Source organism: Phaethon aethereus (assembly GCF_964289735.1).
Source record: "Phaethon aethereus genome assembly, chromosome: 1".
In the NCBI taxonomy this organism is placed as follows: Eukaryota; Metazoa; Chordata; class Aves; order Phaethontiformes; family Phaethontidae; genus Phaethon; species Phaethon aethereus.
Window position 1 is genome coordinate 161,486,707 of NC_138575.1, and position 19,090 is coordinate 161,505,796.

General features: G+C 46.2%; 1 protein-coding gene across 1 annotated transcript in view; it reads right to left on the reverse strand.

The window, feature by feature from the left end:
• Nucleotides 1–17,934, reverse strand: part of CLYBL (citramalyl-CoA lyase) — a gene marked incomplete at its 5' end in the record, with an annotated part of 178,837 nt that extends 160,903 nt beyond the window's left edge. The window contains one exon of the mRNA XM_082009527.1: nt 17,864–17,934. Coding sequence (XP_081865653.1) covers nt 17,864–17,934 — 71 coding nt within the window. The remainder of the gene's footprint in view (nt 1–17,863) is intronic.
• Nucleotides 17,935–19,090: the final 1,156 nt, after the last annotated feature.

The following is a 19,090-nucleotide window of genomic DNA, read 5'->3' on the forward strand; positions in this document are numbered from 1 at the left end:
TGTTTAATAGAAAGTTATTACCTAAGCCGATCTTTGAGAGGACCTAAATTACTAAATAGTTTGAAAGTAGAACAACTTTATATCGAACCTTAAACATTCTAGTTAAATATTAACCATTAAAAGTTCTTTCCTTAAACTAGTATATTAAAACAGAAAGCAATGAGGTTTACAGTCTCGTATGCTGGGTTCCCATATTGCCAGTGTCAAAATTTATGCCTTTTTTCAGCAATATGGTTGCCATTGCCAGCACCACGCTTATAAATGCCAACTGTAATTAAAATCTGGCACCTTATGCAAGCATTAAATTTGCTTAAAGATTTAAAAAAAAAATCTTTATTTTAAAATACTCCTTGCAGCATATGCAGGCTTAAAAAAAAGTAGTTCTTCTGCCAGTTTTAGAAACATCAGAGAAAAAAAAAAAAGGTCCAAGTTGTCCTGAAAATCAGTCTGGATAAACCTATATACCGTGCTAATCTTTCACGGTGGAGGCACATGAGGGAGACATGTCAAAACCTGGATTTTTATTTGAAAAGGACTACAAAAAAATAGCACAAAAAATCTGGACCAAAGGCAGACACACGGGGCAGGTAACACGCAGCCTTTACCTCAGCATCCTTTACACTGGGTGTTATTGTTCAATAAACACATAAAGCCTCATCGCTCTCACGGTGAACGCCCAAGCAGGGTCATGAACCACAGCGCCTGATGAGGGAGACGGCAGATCATGCAGAGGGGAACGGAGGCCAGAGTGCACCCATGGCCCATTCACGTTAATAGTTTTGGGGGGTGAATGCCATCATCTATCTGTTTCATCTGTTACGCACCCCTCATCGCTATATCCCCGTGCCTGTGGCAGTGAGCAGTGGGCTGGGTGGACGGTTAAGAAAATCCTCCTCTGTGCACGTCAACGAGAGAAATGATTAGCAGGAGGCTCCCAGAGGCTCAGGACGTATAGACACGACATACAGAATTATCTCGGTAAATAACCATGGGAAAAAGGGGAGCTGGGGAAAGCTCATCATACCCAGCAAAATTTCCAGCCATAAATTCCTATTCTACTTACTAATAGGCTACTTCAAAGTTACGCAGCTGGCTTATGGATGACATCTACTGAAGATGAGGAACTCATGTTCATGAGAAGTTAAAGCCTGAAGAAGCAAGGTGGAGCCAGGCATGGAGCAGTGGGTGCACAGACAGCACAGCACTGGAGCACCCCAAGATTTGCTTCTTGGTCTGGTAGCACGGCACCAAGCACTTGTCTCTGTCGCCCTAGTCATCCATCTCGTGTAGGAGGTGAGGAAGAGCCAGCCAGCCATGCTGTCAAGTAAGCTATTGGAGAAGGACTAGCTCTTGGAAACTCAGCACCATTCATGGACTCAGTTTGTTGGGGAAGAAAAAACGGGCAGCCTAACCATTGTCAAGTTGATCTTTTAAATACTCAGCAACAGAAAGCGGTGTTTTTTCAAAGCAATTTGATGAAAGGTTATGAATTAGTATTTACAGGAACTGCTTCCGATGTGACCAGCAGATGGAGAGGAAACATGATGATGCCCATCTCAAAGTTTGAAGGGCCAACGGCAGCAGGACTCGCCGTCTTTGTTGCAAAGGCGCGATGACCGAAACACTCTCCATCCTGTCTTCTGCATCTCATTCTGCTGGTGCCTGAAGCAATGTTTTTCTCGTGATCCTATCAGCAGAAGTAGTAATTAAATTTCATTGTGGGGTGTCCCATATACCAAATGTTTACGGAAAGGACTGCAATTTTTATCCTCCCATTTTCTTGACATCACGGCTGAATTTCTGGATCCTTATGTCAAGTTTGCATTTATGTTTATTTTCACTCGTAGGTACCTCAGTTATTGATGACTTTCAGCAGGATGAAATCTTTTAAGCCACTTACTTTAAAATAACAAGTTAAACTACCAAGCGGGAAACCTTGAGTTAAATAATTAATTTGAATCTTGTTTTCCCATTTAAATGTTTTAGTTATTTTCTTGGAGAAAGGTTAATTCTCAGTTTGTAACCAATAAAGTATGTTGCTTTGTAACTAAATATAGCTTTTACACTAAATTTGGCACTTCTTATTGCTAGCCAGAAGGACAGAGTAGCCGACTGATATATATTTAAGCTTTTCTATACCTCATTATACATTTTTTCTGATTAATTTTACTGTTTTTGTTAGAAAATTACGTATGGCACAATTCTTACTTACTCGCTGATCCCTTTGTGTTTACTTATGATTTATGTTTCTTGGGATGGAAGCTGGAATGTGACTTAAAATGCAAGCAACATGGTTTATCAGTTGCATAGCACTGCCTTAAAGAGACTAAACTTCTAAAGAAAATTGCGACTTGACTTAAAAATGAATCTATTAAATAACTCTGTATTAGCTAGAATTAGCACCAATCTAGTATTTCGTCATAGTATGCTTCAATATTGTAATATTAGCAAATCTAATCCTCTCATAATTAGCTTTTATTCACAGATTGGTAGAGAAGAACAAGCTTTTCTGCTTTTTTCAACTCCCAGTTGGTCAAGTTGGAATGAATTAGTCATTTAACTAAGCTAATTGAATATATTGAAGAAAATAGTCTCTGGGTACTTGCAGAAAGGACTGATCTCAAAAGCCAACTCAGTACTTCAAACACCTCAGGTTTCCAGAGTTTCATTGAACTTTCATCAGTTGAATGGTGTGCTGGTTTTGGCTGGGATAGAGTTAATTTTCTTCATAGTAGCTAGTATAGTGCTGTGTTTTGGATTTGTGCTGGAAACATGTTGATAATTCAGGGATGTTTTAGTGATTGCTGAGCAGTGCTTACACAGAGCCAAGGCCTTTTCTGCTTCTCACCCCACCCCACCAGCGAGCAGGCTGGGGGTGCACGGGGAGCTGGGAGGGGACACAGCCGGGACAGCTGACCCCAACTGACCAGAGGGATATTCCATACTATATGACATCATGCTCAGCACATAAAGCTGGGGGAAGAGAAGAAGGAAGGGGAGGATGTTCGGAGTCATGGCGTCTGTCTTCCCAAGTAACCACTATGCATGATGGAGCCCTGCTTCCCTGGAGATGGCTGAACCCCTGCCTGCCCATGGGAAGTGGTGAATGGATTCCCTGTTTTGCTTTGCTTGTGTGCGCGGCTTTTGCTTTACCCATTAAACTGCCTTTATCTCAACCCACGAGTTTTCTCACTTTTACTCTTCCGATTCTCTCCCCTGTCCCACCGTGGGGGAGTGAGCGAGCGGCTGCGTGGGGCTTAGTTGCCGGCTGGGGCTAAACCATGACAAATGACCAGACCCACAACCTGGAAGCATGAACGCATTGTTTCTATTTTGTTTGTTATTTTTTATGATTTAAGCAGATTACAGTAAGCTTAGGCCTTGGCATCGTTTTAATAGATTTATTTTAAGAAGAAATACACTCAGCATAAATATTTCAGTCTCTGAAGTCAAGGCCTCCGAACATCACTGAGGTCTACAGTACCAGAAAGGCCCAAACTGTTGCTCGTTTCCCCAAAAAAGTTTACATTTGGTTCAAAACCATTTAATTTTGCCATTACCATTGCATAATGAATATGTTATTTTATACAGTTGCATATTACAATAATAAACCTAAAGCATGATGTGTCCATTTTTCTTTTTTGATTCTGCCATTTGTCAGTTATATTTTAAGGTTAATAGATCATTTTCCAGGCAAAAGTGGTCAAAGAAGCTGATAAGAAAGCCCACAGCTGCCCAAAGAAATGCAGCCCTTTCATAGCATATTCATCTTCTGGTTTATCTTGTTCAGGAATATTGGTGCTGAGCTTCTGCAGGATGACAACCTGCTAATAGCACGTGTCTTAGATGATGATACTGACCTTAAATTCCTTGGTTTAGGAATTCAAAATCTGGAAGTGCCAAGTCACTTTTCTTGCTCCTAACATGCCTTTGTGCACACACTGGGTTTTCCTTTTTTTTATTTTATTTTTAGCGTATAGGACAGGTTTTTATCCATTCCAAATGTTTCAAATGACTGAATCTAGACAACCTTTTCCTCACTTCAAGAGTCCATATTGGAATGGAAAAAAAAGAAAAGGAAATGCCACAACTGTGTTTTGGTAAGTAATTTTTATTTCTTTTCAGCATACCTCTGAGCATGGATGAACATGAAGTGGGGCGGGAGCGCCAGGCTCCAGAATGCTCACACGGGAAGGAAGCAGCACTGCTCAGGCTGTATTTGTCAGAAAAGGTAAAGAATGTGGGTGTGTAGGAGCACCTTTGATTTTTAGCCCTAGAGAGCTCTATAGCATCAAAAGCTCCAACTCGGCTTTTGTACCTTCAGACAGAAGTGATCCAATGTAACCAAACTTAAAAAAAACATGTAGATGTGGCACTTCAGTATATGGTTTAGTGGGCATGGTGATGTTGGGTTGATGGTTGGACTTGATGATCTTAAAGGTCTTTTCCAACCTTAATGATTCTGTGATTCTAGAGAGCTGAAGGGTTTATGTGGACCCAGCCTTGCTGGGAAGAGAAAAACCTGCTCTTCCTAAAACAAGACTCTTCCTCCTTATGTAGGGAAAGACCAATTCAACTTGTAACCTCTCTGTAAGAGCACCATAGCCTTCACTCTAAGATAGGCAGGGTTTAGCTCCCCTGTGCGTCATGCACTCTGGAGGTATGACAAAGTAACCAGTGGAAACTGGTGAGCAGACAGCACAAAAGACAAATTTTCATCCACGTTGAAAGATGTTGCTGTGCTTAAGGCATGACAAAGGTAAAGAAACACAGGGCAAGAGAGGGACTCTCAGACTGAGAGAGTACCATGGGTGAGAAAACGCAGTTAGCAGCAAAAAAACAAAGGGGAGGGGAAAAAACCCCACAAGATCAGAGACCAACATCCTGCAGCAACCCACTGAAAGAGACAGAGGTTTTTGGCATCAGTCTGCCTTTTCCAGAGTAGTGACTGGCTCCACCAAAATTTGGCTGACTGGCTTCCATACGGCATGTGAATGTCCCTGCACACAACCCTGCTGGGCTGACAGGCATATAACAGTGTATGAAAGAGGTAAAGAGAAGAAAAGCCCAGAATGAGATGACTGTTCCCCTGGAAGATAAGCTTTGCTGACCCAAGACCATTAACTTTCAGAACCTTATTCAGAAAATAACTACAGAAGATTCCTGCAAGGACAAAACTGCAATCCAAGGAAAGGACCAGCTTAGGAGGAAACCCCAGAGTTACGCTTTCTGGTAGGTGTGATACCTGAACAGATCAGGCTAAACTAGATAAAGTGTTCTTTCTTCATCTTGAAGTAACCTCTCTTGAAACAGGCCACCACAGGAGCTTATTCCTGTAGCACTAGAAACACCAGAGTCACAATGTGTAGGAAAACAAAAACTCCCATAAAAAATGTCATTGTATATTTTCATTATTTATGGGTACTATGAGACATCTATCCCAAGAAGTAAGTCAAAGTATGGCACAGAAGGAACACGTGCTTTTGGAAAATCATGTACTACCTCTTCGGCACTGAACCTCTGGCGAAGCGCTGCAAAGCTAACACGTCAGGCGGAGGAAGCGCCATCAAACACTGAATTGTGTAATATGATGTTGTGGCTCACTTCCTGTGAATTAAGCTAGAATAAGATTTGTTTCATGTTTTGAAATTTGGCTGGAGGAGAGATGAAGTCCAGAGCAGCAGTCCATGCTCGGAGCTCCCTGTTTCATTTGATTTTGGCAGGTAAGTAGCAACTGCAGGTTTTGGGTTTTTTTTACTATTCAACAGATGTTTGCTGGTTATGGTGAAACCACCAGAAAGGTTAAAAACCTGAATATGCTTACAAATTAAACTGCCTTCTCATACCCATTATTATTGGTCATCAGCTCTAGTTTGAGACAGGGCTATATGGAAAAGATCTTGAATTTCCGTTGTCACTGAAGCAGCTGTGCCACGAGCAGAAAACCTCAGGCTGCGGAGGGGGTGCCCATCTGCAGCCTCTTACAAGCCCTGAAAACTCACACTGTATACAAGGTTTTCAAAACCTGAAGATGAATTACATGCTTTGCTTTGCATAATGCCTGTTCGAATTATATTCTACTTCTAACACTACTTTAAAGCTCTTTTCGTAAAGTTAGTTGTTCTCACAACACCACACACCGAGAATGATTAAAATCTGAATAAACTCTGTTTGTTATTTTCCATAATTTACCTATTTATTTAAACCCATGTGTTCCTTAGGAGAAATGGCAATGTGTTAGTTCCCTCTAATATAGAATATTAGAGCAAAATAGAAACACTATGTATTATATTACATTACGTCATAAACTTTGGTAACCAGTATCTCCCTTCAGGAAAAACCGCACGTGTTGCCCTCCGTCTTTAACAGGAACACATGGGTTCCAACTGGCTGCCATTAAATTCTAGGTTTGAAAACCTGCAAACAAACATACGGTAGAAGTTAAATTATGCACTGCTGCTACATTTGCTGTGGGTACTGCAGGAGGATGGTCTGAAGCAACAGTGTTAACGTTCTGACATTTAAACAAAAATATAAGTTAAAAGTAAAAATGACAAAAAGGGGGCATCATTTTGAGACTGAACTTTCTACCTGCTGCACCTCATTCCTCCTTGTTTAACTATCTGTCCGTACTAAATTCTTGGCTGGTTGCAATGGTCTTAAGTGAATCATACCAGTGAGACAAATTTTGGGACACAAACCAACGGGAGCCTTTTCTTTATGTTTCGAGCAGTAAAGCTGCTGTGGGGCAAGGCCGGAGCAGGAAGCAAAGCGAGGGGGTGAGAAGGGAACTGGCCATTAACTTATCAGTTCCAGGCCTTGGCTTTCTAATTGACAACCTCAGGGCTACTTTCATCACTTGTCGACTTCAAACCCACACTCAATTTTTCCTTTAGATAATGATGCAACTATAACATAACGGTGTTTCTGACATATTGCAGCGTGTAGCAGTAGTAAGATTTCCTCAGCAGCTTAGTTTAACAGGAAAGGAAAAAACCCAACTGTTAAATGGTTTTCACATCTATCAGTTTCTCAAAGAAACAGTTAGTAAGAAAATAGATTTTATACTTCCAGTATGCTGAACTCACTATTTGGTACTGACCTAACCCAAAGGACCTTCAGGGCTTCAGTATTGCCATAGATTTAACAAAAAATAAGCAAATGTTTAACGCAATAAACCTGCAGAGCATGCATTCATATATAAAGCCTAAATAAATAAACCCACAAAAACTAGAAATGCATTACAAATTAGAGAACTTAAATGAAAAATACCATAAAAAATGTCATTAAAATACACTGACGACATGCCATCTAGAAATTGTAGGTCCTTCACAAAGAAAATATTGGAGTGACCGGGAATGCTGCCATGGATACATCCCTACAGCGAGCTGGAAAACCCTGACTCCCATCCTCCAACAAGAAAGCCGAGTGGATGCTTTAAGGCAGCCAGACCACTTGCGAAGAGTAAGGTACTCAGGTAAGTATGTTTATCACATTTTGACCATAAAGGGAAAAAAAATAAAATTTGTCACGTAACAGCATGTCCACAGGCAACAAAGCACCTGGCTCTAACATAAACAGTCATATAACTGCCTTTTAATGGTGGATATAAAGGGTTGAGTCCTGTAGTCAACTCTGCAAAGGCCCTGGGGTCATACTAAACTCAGTGCAGTGTTTGAGGCCCCGAGCACGTCAATCTAGGCAACAAAAGCAGCGTCAGAAAACGGAATAATACCAATACACTTCTGAAGCGCAGCTGCTTCTCTGGCTCCTACGTGATCGACGTACAGGGGGACGACCATTTGGATACCATGCCACATAGCCAGTTGCTGCTGAAAACAACGTGTGTAAATGCACAGGTACTGAATTAATATATATTCAGTATGTATTAATTAATGTATTCATTCAGTATCTGTATTCATTATATACAGATTAATAAAGCAAAGATGCTGCAAACTGACTCGACGTGCCTTGCCTTCACTAGAATTTAGGTTCTGATGGTGCAAACTGGTATCCAAGTAACTTCAGTCATGGGACGTTAATGAGGCCATGAATAGTTGGCTTACGTTGGACTAGAAGAGTTCAGCCCCAGCCATTTCAGGTTACGGATGCCTCGTTTGTAGGCAGCAACTGCTAAATTTTGGTCATAAACTTAAAAGTGATTGCTCCAACTCTCATGTGAGGAGTAACAGAGGAGCACAAAGTACCTGCTCTAAGAATAAACACTGGACTCAACATTTCCTTGGGCTGCCGCTCTAGTGCCTTTCAAGCTTTCTAGGTCCATAAAGCTGCAGCATATTCTGTATTTAGCAGACTACATTGCCTGTTTAGAGCCATAACAATCAGTTTTATGAAGAATGGGTGCACTCGCGTATCACTCATTCTGTTGAAGATCTCTCTTCAAGTGTTGCACATGCTGCTACTCCTTCTCCAGCAATAAGGAGGTGACAGCTCTCCCTACAAAATGCCTGGTCCACGTAACGGGCAAAGGTCACTCAGTTGCAAAATATTATTAAAAAGTCAGGAGAAACTTATTTTATAGCCAAATCAGCAGCTCAGCAAAACAGTGGGCTATAGCAGGAAAGATGATAAGCCCAACAGGTGGGTACTACAACTGATAAGGATTTTACTGGGACCATTGCCCAGGACATTTTGGGAGTTTTTTGGACAAAAAGAGGCATCAACACAAGAAGTGTGAAAAACCAGGCTATTACATCAACTTTTAGAGGCAGGTGTTTCTGCATTTTTTTAAATCCAATCCCCACCACCTTTGCAATTTTGCCGCTCCAAGGCTGCAGCCAGCAGTACAAACCGATTCCCTTTCAGCGTTTGGAGTGTGGGTTTTACAAGCCTGTTTTGCCTTCCTGCAGGCACTTTGAGCTTATAAATGGCACCTTTCAGTGTCCTGAATTATGAAGGGCAGCTAGTCCTGAATTCTCCTGTCGCTTAATGATCTCGTATAAAATGAGGTCCACAAAACTTTTATTACCGCTGCAGTTCAAATTCGCAGGTGAAGAACCACCAGGGAAAGGATGCGGACATGTCTCTTGCTTTTTCTCTCCTAATTTTCCAGGTGCAAGAAAGTTTCCCACTTGGGCTTGAAAAACTAGTTAACTCTCAAAGCGAAGCCTGATCTAAATAAAGACTGCAGTATGTTACCCCGATAAGCACTGGGAAAATCCAAGGGGAAACCACTTCAGAGCAACACCCACTAGCATTAAATTTAGGTTAAAAAAATTTAGGTTAAAAAACCCTATCTAACCATTTATTTACTGTCTTTTGTTTTACACCTAATTTTATTCACTTATCAGCAATAACTATATATCTGACACTCAAGAATTATACATAATGTATAATTAATACATGAATTGGTTCCTCCCCTATTCTGGTGATAACATCTGACATTTGGAAAACATGCTGTACCTCAGGAGACCAAAAAAAAATTCAAAAGAAAGTCTTTAAAAAAAAACCCAACATTTTGTTTGTTACAAATTACTTCTGCATTTATATAAAGATTTAACGATTCATGGCATGCCAAATACAATGCTAATGAGCTTTGGGTTGTGTTTTTCATTTTTGTTTGCATTTTTTTTCTGCTAAAAACAATTACTAGAGGCCATTCAAATGCCACTGCATAAACCAGGAAACCTAGTAAAACTGTAGGTAAAATTGGCATTTTGTTTCAAGCGTGGCTCAAGAGTCCAATTTGCTTGTTGGCGAGCTGCGTATTTCAAATAGCACTTGCATCTCCTCCAAAAAGGAAGCCGGGTGAGATGCTTTCGAAAAACACATTTACAACATTCATTAATGAAAACCAAAAACTAAAGAGCACAACCTCACCATTTAATTCTCACCTTCCAAGGATGAAGCATCTTGGCCTTTCTGCTTTCTTCTCTACTTTCCAGTGAAAGGTGGATAAATTAGAAGAAATCTAAGCTCTTCATTCTGAGTACCTCTTTAGAGGATACACATGCTCGTAGCAGCTTAAAAACCTGGGGGGCATTATTAATCTTGCTCCTGACAGCGCACAATTTTTAAAGCCTATTAAAATACTGTCTTAGTCATAGCTGTGCAAGTCTTGCTTTTTCGTGACCTGGTTTCAAGAAGCAAATAAAAAATAGTGGAAATTATGCCCAATTATCTTTCACCGTTTAGTAACGCGGATCACTGCCCATCTCAACTACTAACTAGATACTAAGCATCGTCCTACAACAAGCCTTGCCTTCTACCACATAGAATCATAGAATAGATTTGGGTTGGAAGGGACCTTTAAAGGTCATCTCGTCCAACCCCCCTGCAATGAGCAGCGACATCTTCAACTAGATCAACTACATCACATGTTGATGCTTCAGTCTAATGGAAGTCCTACCTTGACCCTGCTTTGTCCAGCCTCTCCACCACTGCCTCTGGGCGCAAGAAGATATTCAGAAACCAAAAAGTAATTCGAACTCCCTTTTGCACGGGGTGTAGCACTCCTGCCTGGCTGCAGCCGAGCTGCTGCCCATTTACACCACCCCAAGCCAAGTCACTACCAATCCCTTGGACTTCAGTCTTCCAAGTAACATGTGCATTACTCCAAAGGCTCTCAGATGACTTTTTAACTGAAAACATCCAAGATGTTGGGGGTTTTAACAAATCGTCCTAACTATTGCCTAGCAGCCGAGAAGACTAAAGTTAATTAATGTTGCCAGGAAATAGGAATATGTCTGCAATGAGCTAGCCATATTCAAGATTTCCCCTCCTTTCTTTGAATTGCATTTCACCAGCTTAAAAAAAACCATAAAAACAAATACACCCCCCCCAACAGATTGAGAGAGTGAAAGATAGTCACACTAAAGAACCCCGCTCTCCAGTTCACCCCCCCAAAATAGCACTGACAATATCAAGAGTGGGGAGTCAAACCCCTTTATTACCCAGTCCGCAGCAGATAAAGCGGCAATTGTGGCTATACAGTATTGGAAGTGTAGCTACAACATAGCGTGACAGCTTGTTAGTGTTGAAAATATATAAGCTCTTTGTAATTGTGCCTTTGGAATGCCATCTGTCTTGAATTAACGTCCACCTGGGATCATGTTTCGATGACCAATATGGACAGATTACTGGAACTTTAAAACCTCGCTTTCTTTGTAATTGACATTTAAACTGTTTGAAGTTTCTCATTAAGTCCTTTTTTACAAATTAGGTGCAGATGTATAAAGCTAAATGTACAGTACTAAGGGAAATTAGGTCACCTGAAAGCTCAATAATAAAATGTATCAACTGTTTAAGTGCAATGAGTACATTAAAATTTAGAGATCAACTTTATGCCCCAAATTCTTCAAAGTTTCATCATTTCCCTTTCATCGCTGCAGAACCCCTGATGCCAACCATTTTTAATTAAAATGGCAGAGAAGAAAGTGGGTTTGACCACTCAGCTTGTGACAACAGGTCAACGCTGGCCCGCAAAGGGCTGGAGAAGGCAAGGCAGGCAGCCGCCCCGATGCCTGTTTCACAGGGATGGGCAAATCCTGTTTATACCAATGATGCTAGGAGTTTCGAAGAGCACAGGAAGACTTGAGAGGTGAATATAGCACCGATGAGAAAACAAGAGAAAAATTACAAAGGAGTCTTGTTCAACACCTGGGGCCCCAGTAACCACACAGCTGACCTCCAGACCCACTTGCAGTCGAAGTTCTGTGGACCTGCTGAGCTCCATGGCCTCGCAGGGCAGGAGAGGGAAACGTGAAAAGGGCAGCGGCTGGAGAAACACCTCCATGCACAGCCTGACTGACAAAATAAGGGCGAATCGAGTATTTCCCCTTTCCAAAGGAGGAGCTCAGAGCTCAGGCAGGTGTGAGAAAAGGGTCCAGGAGAGACTACCACTGGGAGCCCACCTGATGTGCAGAGGACAGGAGCAAATACCACACCGGGGTTCATCAGCAGAAACCCTACCAAGCTCTTAGCACCAAGGGGCTATTAACTGCAAGAATGACTCTCTTAAGAGACTTCAAGGACAGCAGCCCGATCTCCCCAAAAGGCATGAAAACCGCAGAGAGACCCCACTCACCCAGCCTTTCCGAGTAGATACGAAATACTGCACAAGCATGTGAAGGCTCAACATTGGAAGGCACTGAGCAACCCCCAAGGGAACAAGTGCCCTCCTGCCCCATGCAGGGCCACAGAGCAGGGGTGGCGTTGGGCCTCAAGATGGCATCCCACAGCCGGCAGCATTTAAACTCAACGCAATCAGGCAGGTTTGGTGGTAACCCTCTCTCCTGGAGAAAGGTCTCCTGGGATAAATTAGGACACTGTCTACATGAAATGCACAACTGCAAATCCTTTTGGCACCACAGCTAGCATGTCGGTTCTTGAAGTGATGCCAGGAGGCATACCCTGGCTCCCTGCTTGTAAGCATTGAGGTGTGATGGAATAAGTGGTTTTCTCTTAAAAGCTGGTAAACAAGACAAACACACTGTCAGCCAGAGCTTTTTTTGTGTGCTTAGACTACATTATCTCCTCTTAAGCAGACTGTCTTCAGTACTTCTACTTATTACAACGATTTTAAAAAGCTTTTCTGCTCACACCGCTTTATAACCCTATTCTGGTAAGCTACTAAAGCTCTTTTTGCAAAAGTGTAAACTTTCAGATGGATGCGTTTCTGCTGCTTCCGATAAACAGCCAAGCAACTTTGCTGTGAAACTGGGCATGCATCTGTTTACAAGGTGAACTGCAGGTCTCAACCAGTACCAGAAAAGGATGGCAGGGGATTCTGGTTTCCTGATCCACAGGCTCTTTCTCCATGCTCATACACATCTTAAGTTCAAGGAGGAATCTGGAGAGAAATGATGTGTATTTTTAAAAAAAAGACAAATTAAACCAGCCATATGTAAGAAACTGCAGTACCTGGGAGAGAACAAAACCTGACCAATATAATACAGCAAGGTAACAACGTTTTCCTGGAGGGGACAGCCCAATTCATTTGCAAAGGGGAACAAGACAGAGGAGTAACCCATTTGCGACTTACACCGAATGAGAAAGACTTCTAAGGCAAGTGTATTTGTACCTGGTTGTGTTCCGCTCGCACATTTTACGAATACTGGCTTTCATTCGGCTAACAGGCCCACAAAGGCAGTTACAGGACCAGGCAGGAATGTCCAGAACCGCGTTAGCTTTGAGCAGACTAGTTGAGGTGCCAGCAGTGATTAGCTGGACATGTTCAGCTTTGCACCCTGCTTCTCATTAGCATTAATTAGCCAGCATCATACCTCTGCTGGTGCCAGGATGAGAACTGGCTCAGGCAGTAGTTTCACAGTCCTCAACGCCGAGTATGGAGTTGCCAGAGCGCACAATGGGGAGCTTATGTCGGCCCCGTGTCTTTCTGCCAAGGGCAGAGGAGAGGGGAGACCTCCCGAAAGCTGGAGCAGCGTGGACAGGTAAGGCCTCCTTTAGTGTAAGGCCTCCCATGTAACTTGAACCTGCCAAAAACGTTTGAGTGGATTTGAAACACCAGAGCTAAGGCGCAGCTTTGTAACGTGCTTCACCTGACCTAGCAGCGACGGCTGACGAAAGGCCCTATCCCGCACGCGTGCGGCCCGGTGACGGCGGCTGCAAGGTAAGCTGAGGCTCCATCGGGTCCGTACCCAGAGAGAGGATCGTAACGCGGAGACTGGATTAGTGGTGCTCAAGGTGTCCCCTCCCTCCTCGACGCGAACCGCTACCAAGTTCTCACCTCGCCAGCAACACAACAACACTGGTTTAGGTGAACCAAAATGACCTTGTAGAAAAGCAGATTCTGCAGCTGCGGCTCAACAGTTCTGCCAGGTAAAGTGCTTTTATTGCTAGAAAGTCACACTTTCAAATAAATTTCATCCCGAGGCCATAATCGTGAAAGACACACTTAAAAATGTGTGGAACATAAAAGGAGTGATTTTTTGGATAGAAGTTCAGGAAAGAAATCCCTCACAGACTTAACACTTTATTGATATTCTTGGTTATAGCTCTACACACGCCGAGCAGGATCAGCTACTGGTAAGGACCATGATTCACGTCTTTCCATTTAAACATTGCAACAAAGGATAAAAGTATTTCACAACTAACAAAGGGGAACCCTTTAATTTGCTAGAACAATTTCTGCTCTCATTGCATTAGCACCCTCCAGCGTCCAATCCGTGAAAAACAACATCATCACTCATTTGCCAGGCAGACGGAAACTTGCAGTGTGAAACACAAGACGGAGCAGCGGTGGGTTCCTGGGAAGGAAGATGGCAACTGGAGACGAGAGGAAAACTCCCAATGCTAGAAATTTCAGACGACATAGCGGCAGTCCCTGAACAAGATCTGAGATGGGTTTATTACTCTTCTCAGGCTCCTTTGTTCCTAGCAGGCATGCTGGTGTCTGCGCCCTTGGCACGACGCTACGTGCCCACGATATATTCCATACTCTGCAGTGCTCCGCTGGGATTTGAGCTTAACGATGCTGCTTTTGACTGATTTAGTATGAGCACATGTGTATACTTCTGCCTAGAATACGCCACGTAAAGAAATACATTCAAGAACCCCTCACATACATGCATGAAGCACTCAGCTAGCTGAGGGCAAACAGATGATCATGCTTACATATGCAGTGCTCTTCTCTTAGACGGTAATTATCAAGCAAAGAGAAAGCCTTTCACAAAGATCTGTCATCCAGCAAGTTTTCATAGTCGATGTGTTACTGCAACATTTTCTGTAAAAGCACATTTGAAGCTCAAACAACAACAACAAAAAACCCAGTTGTATTTGTTATTTCAAAAACAGCTGGAAGGAGTTTTTTTCAACTTTTCCCAAGAAGACAAAAATCTTCCCCAGGCAGGGGCAAGCCCAAAAGGCTCTGGAACGTCAGAAGTGAGCAAAACCAGCTCTGGGTACCATAAGTTTCACCTGCCTGCTAATGACACAAATATCCGTTCGCATTCTCACAGCAGCACCGCGCAGCGGCTTCGCAGGGGCAACAACATCCACGTGAAGGGAGGATGGAGGTAGCTGGAAAGGCAGCCGCAACGCATCGGAGGTACCTGCTGTAATTAGGGCCCCAGCCCTGACAGCACAGCAGCAAGCGCCATGGGATCCAGGCACCAGGGTCCGGGCCCAGTGGGACCTGCCAACTGCTGCTAAAGACCAGGGAGCTGCTAATTAAATCCAACCAACACATGCATTGATTGCTAGCATTTGAAGTTGTCCCTGTATTTTCTCTCCCCACTGCACATGGCTACAGGGCTCCCCAGCTCAAAGGTGAGCAAGGACTCCTCATGCCTCATCCTGCTCTGGTCTCCAACTGCCTGGCTGCCCCGAATTCTGTGGTCTCCACCTGTGTGGTGGCCTCTCAGGCTCCACAGCAGCACTGATGTCAAGGGGCAGGCTGTTTGCACCACAGGGAGGCCATCACATCTCCTGGGAGTCAAGCGAGGGGGCTGCAGTGCTGGGCAGCCAAGTTCCATCCCGTGGGTAGCACCAGCCAAGGAAGCCCTTTCTGACCACGGCTGGAAGACAGCAGCCTCACTGCAGGCGTGCGGTCAGCCTCCTCTTCCAGCCCTGAACGGCTGCTGTGCACATATAAATGCGATCATTTGATTGCCCTCACACTGTGTAGACCCCTGTCCTACCCACAGAATAAATATTCAAAATCCCTCATGAACAGACATAGCATTTATGATTCTGCACCAATATGGGGGGTGGTGGTGGGGGAAGGCATTTATATGCATGCACCTTCTCCAGAAACAGGCTGCAAAAGCAAGCTGAAGGGAAAAGGCTGAAAAATGACCCTAGGTGCTATGTCGGACACTGTAACTGTAGGCAAGAAAGACTGACGTGGATCTTGTGGGCTCTTCACACTGTCTCTAGCACAGCACAAACCAGTCCAGCTGTCCCTGAGGTTCCCCAAGAACACCAGCATCGGTATTGCGTGTTCACGGTATTATCTACATTACGGTTATTACAGACTGCCTACTTTTTTGTCAATCAACTATAAAATATTTACAGTATCATGGTCTCAGCAGAGATGGCAAGAATTTAAAGCTTTAAATACTAAAATGAATTAACACGTGATTGCCTGTCTAATATCAATACTAAAAAAATCTGCTCTCCCTCTAGAAGTGCTGTTGAAAACCTCCCTTAAATCAGCACAGACCCAACAATCAACCACTCTGGCAGAAGTCATTCTCTGCCCGCAGGTAATACGCGGGTACGCACCTGCAGGCAGAAAGCCAGGCATCAAAGCCACACAGATATCCAGAAGAAAGGTGTGGTGGAGCCCTCATCTTCTACTGCCTAAGTCACTCAGAACCTGATTCTGCAAACTGACCTGCAGATGGAGTACTTACAGCAGAGCTTTTCATGTCAGCCTGCCTCCCCAAGCCCAGGCTGAGGGCTGCTGACAGTGATGCATCTGTCCCACTCACAGAATCATAGAATCACTTGGGTTGGAAGGGACCTTTAAAGGTCATCTAGCCCAACCTCCCTGCAGTAAGCAGGGACATCTTCAACTAGATCAGGTTGCTCACAGCCCCATCCAACCTGACCTGGAACGTTTCCAAGGATGGGACAGGGTCCAGAGGAGGGCCACACAAATGATCACAGGGATGGAACACCTGTCCTGTGAGGACAGGCTGAGAGTTGGGGTTGTTCAGCCTGGAGAAGAGAAGGCTCCGGGGACACCTTCTTGCAGCCTTCCAGTACTTAAAGGGGGCTTATAAGAAAGATGGGGACAGACTTTTTCGCAAGGCCTGTTGTAATAGGACAAGGGGTAACAGTTTTAAACTAAAAGAGGGCAGATTTAGACTAGATGGAAGGCAGAAATTTTTGACAATGGGGGTGGTGAACCACTGGCACAGGCTGCCCAGGGAGGTGCTAGATGCCCTATCCCTGCAAACATTCCAGGTCAGGTTGCTCCCTGCAGGAGGGTTGGGCTAGATGACCTTTAAAGGTTCCTTCCAACCCAAACTATTCTGTGATTCTATGATGATTCTACGGGGCATCTACCACCTCTCTGGGCAACCTGTGCCAGGGTTTTTCATCGTGAAAAATTTCTTCCCTCTATCTAGACTAAATCTACCTTCTTTTAGTTCCACCCAGGGTGGTTTATCAACGGAGGAGGCAAGGCGGTATTCTCTTCATAAGAGGACAGCCCACGCCGCGGCTCCAGCCCCTCTTGCCGCCCCCGGTTTCCCCGGCAGCGCGGCTGTGAAGATGCCGCTAGGTCGGGGGCTCAGCGCAAGGAAGGGGAAGGACCCAGGCCACCCCCGTGCAGTAGCGGTACCAAAGCGGACAAGGGCGATTTTGTGGTAACTGGGGCGGGGGGGGGGGGGAAATCTGATTTCTGTTTTCACGTTCCTCGTGTGCCCGAGCGCGGCCGTTATCCGCGCCCCGCACGGGGAGGCATAGAGCGGAGGCCGGCGGCTGTCCGAGGAGGGGAAGGAAAGGCCGCGGCTCGCCCGTGAGGTGGGGAGTGGCTCCCCCGGCTACGCCAGGCAGGGAAGCGGCAGAGCCAGGGAGCCGCGGTTTCTCCCCCGCGACCGCACGGCGGAGGCGGCGCGGCCCGGCCCTGCGCCGGCCCCCGCAGCCTCTCCCACAGGCAGCGCGGGGCTCGCCGGGCCCACGCCAGCTCCGCCGCGACGCGGCGCCCCGTCCCCCAGCCGCTTCGGCCGCGCGGGAGTGCACGCCTCCCGCCGCACCCCCAGCCCGCCCGCCGCCGGACACCGGCCGCTCGGGCCCGGCTGACCTCGGCCGGGCCGCCACGGCCGCGGGGAAACGGGCAGGGGGAGACCCCCGAGCGCCGTTTCCAGCGGGCAGGGGCGGTGCCGGGGGTCCGTTGGTCCCGCCCCCCGCGCGCGGCGCTCGCGTCACTCACAGTCTCCGCCTCCCCAGGCGCAGCCCAGCCCGCGAGAGGACCCACGCTGCCGCCACCGCCGCCGCCATCATCACAGCTTCGGTCCCGCCCCCCGCGGCCCATTGGCAGGGGCGGTGGCGTTCACCTCCGCCGCGCCCCTCCTCTCTGCGGTGATGATTGGTCTGGAGGGGAGAGGAGGCGTGCCCCTCGCCACGCCCCCCACGTGGACGAAGCTGAAGGGCGCCGTGGGGCGGGGCAGAGTGGGGGAGGAGTATTGCGTCATGGCAGGGGCGGGGCGTGCCGCAGGGCCGTTACCGGCCGTTAGGCGAAGCGCGGTGCCCGTGCCCGGCAGTCGGGCGTGAGTCGCTGCAGGCGGCGGCTCTTTTCCCTCTCCCCGCTGCCCCAGGGCAGGCCGCTGCCCGCGGGGAGGGCGCAGCTCTCCTGACAGCCAGCCAGGCCCCTCCGAGCCAGCGGGCCTGAAGGGGAGGGGAGCTTGCACCTGCCTCAGCCTGCCCGGAACCCATCAGGAATGGTGGATGCGAGGGGGTCAGCGGCTCCTCGGCCAAAATGACACCCCTGGCGTCACTTCTCTGTGCCGGGCTGTAGTAGCTGTACCGGTATGGCCAGGTGCTGGTGGACACCTTGGTATGCTGTGGTGGGTTGACGCTGGCTGGAGGCCAGGTGCCCCCCAAAGCCGCTCTGTCACTGCCCTCCTCAGCTGGGCAGGGGAGAGAGAATGTAACGAAAGGCTCATGGGTCGAGATAAGGGCAGGGAGAGATCACTCACCCATTGCTGTCACGGGCAAAACAGACTCGACTTGGGGAAATTAGTTTACTTTATTGCCAATCAAATCAGAGCAGGATAATGAGAACTAGAACCAAATCTCAAAACACCTTCCCCCCATCCCTCCCTTCTTCCAGGGCTCAACTTCACTCCCAATTTCTCTCCCTTCTCCCCTCCAAGCGGCGCAGGGGGGCGGGGAATGGGGGTTGTGGTCAGTTCATCACACGCTGTCTCTGCCGCTCCTTCCTCCTCAGGGGGAGGACTCCTCACAGGCTGCCCCTGCTCCAGCGTGGGGTCTCTCCCACGGCAGACAGTCCTCCACAAGCTTCTCCCACGTGAGTCCTTCCCACAGGCTGCAGTTCTTCCCAAACTGCTCCAGCCTGGGTCCCCTCCCCGGGGTGCTGTCCTTCAGGAACAGACGGCTCCAGCCTGGGTCCCCCGTGGGGTCACAAGTCCTGCCAGCA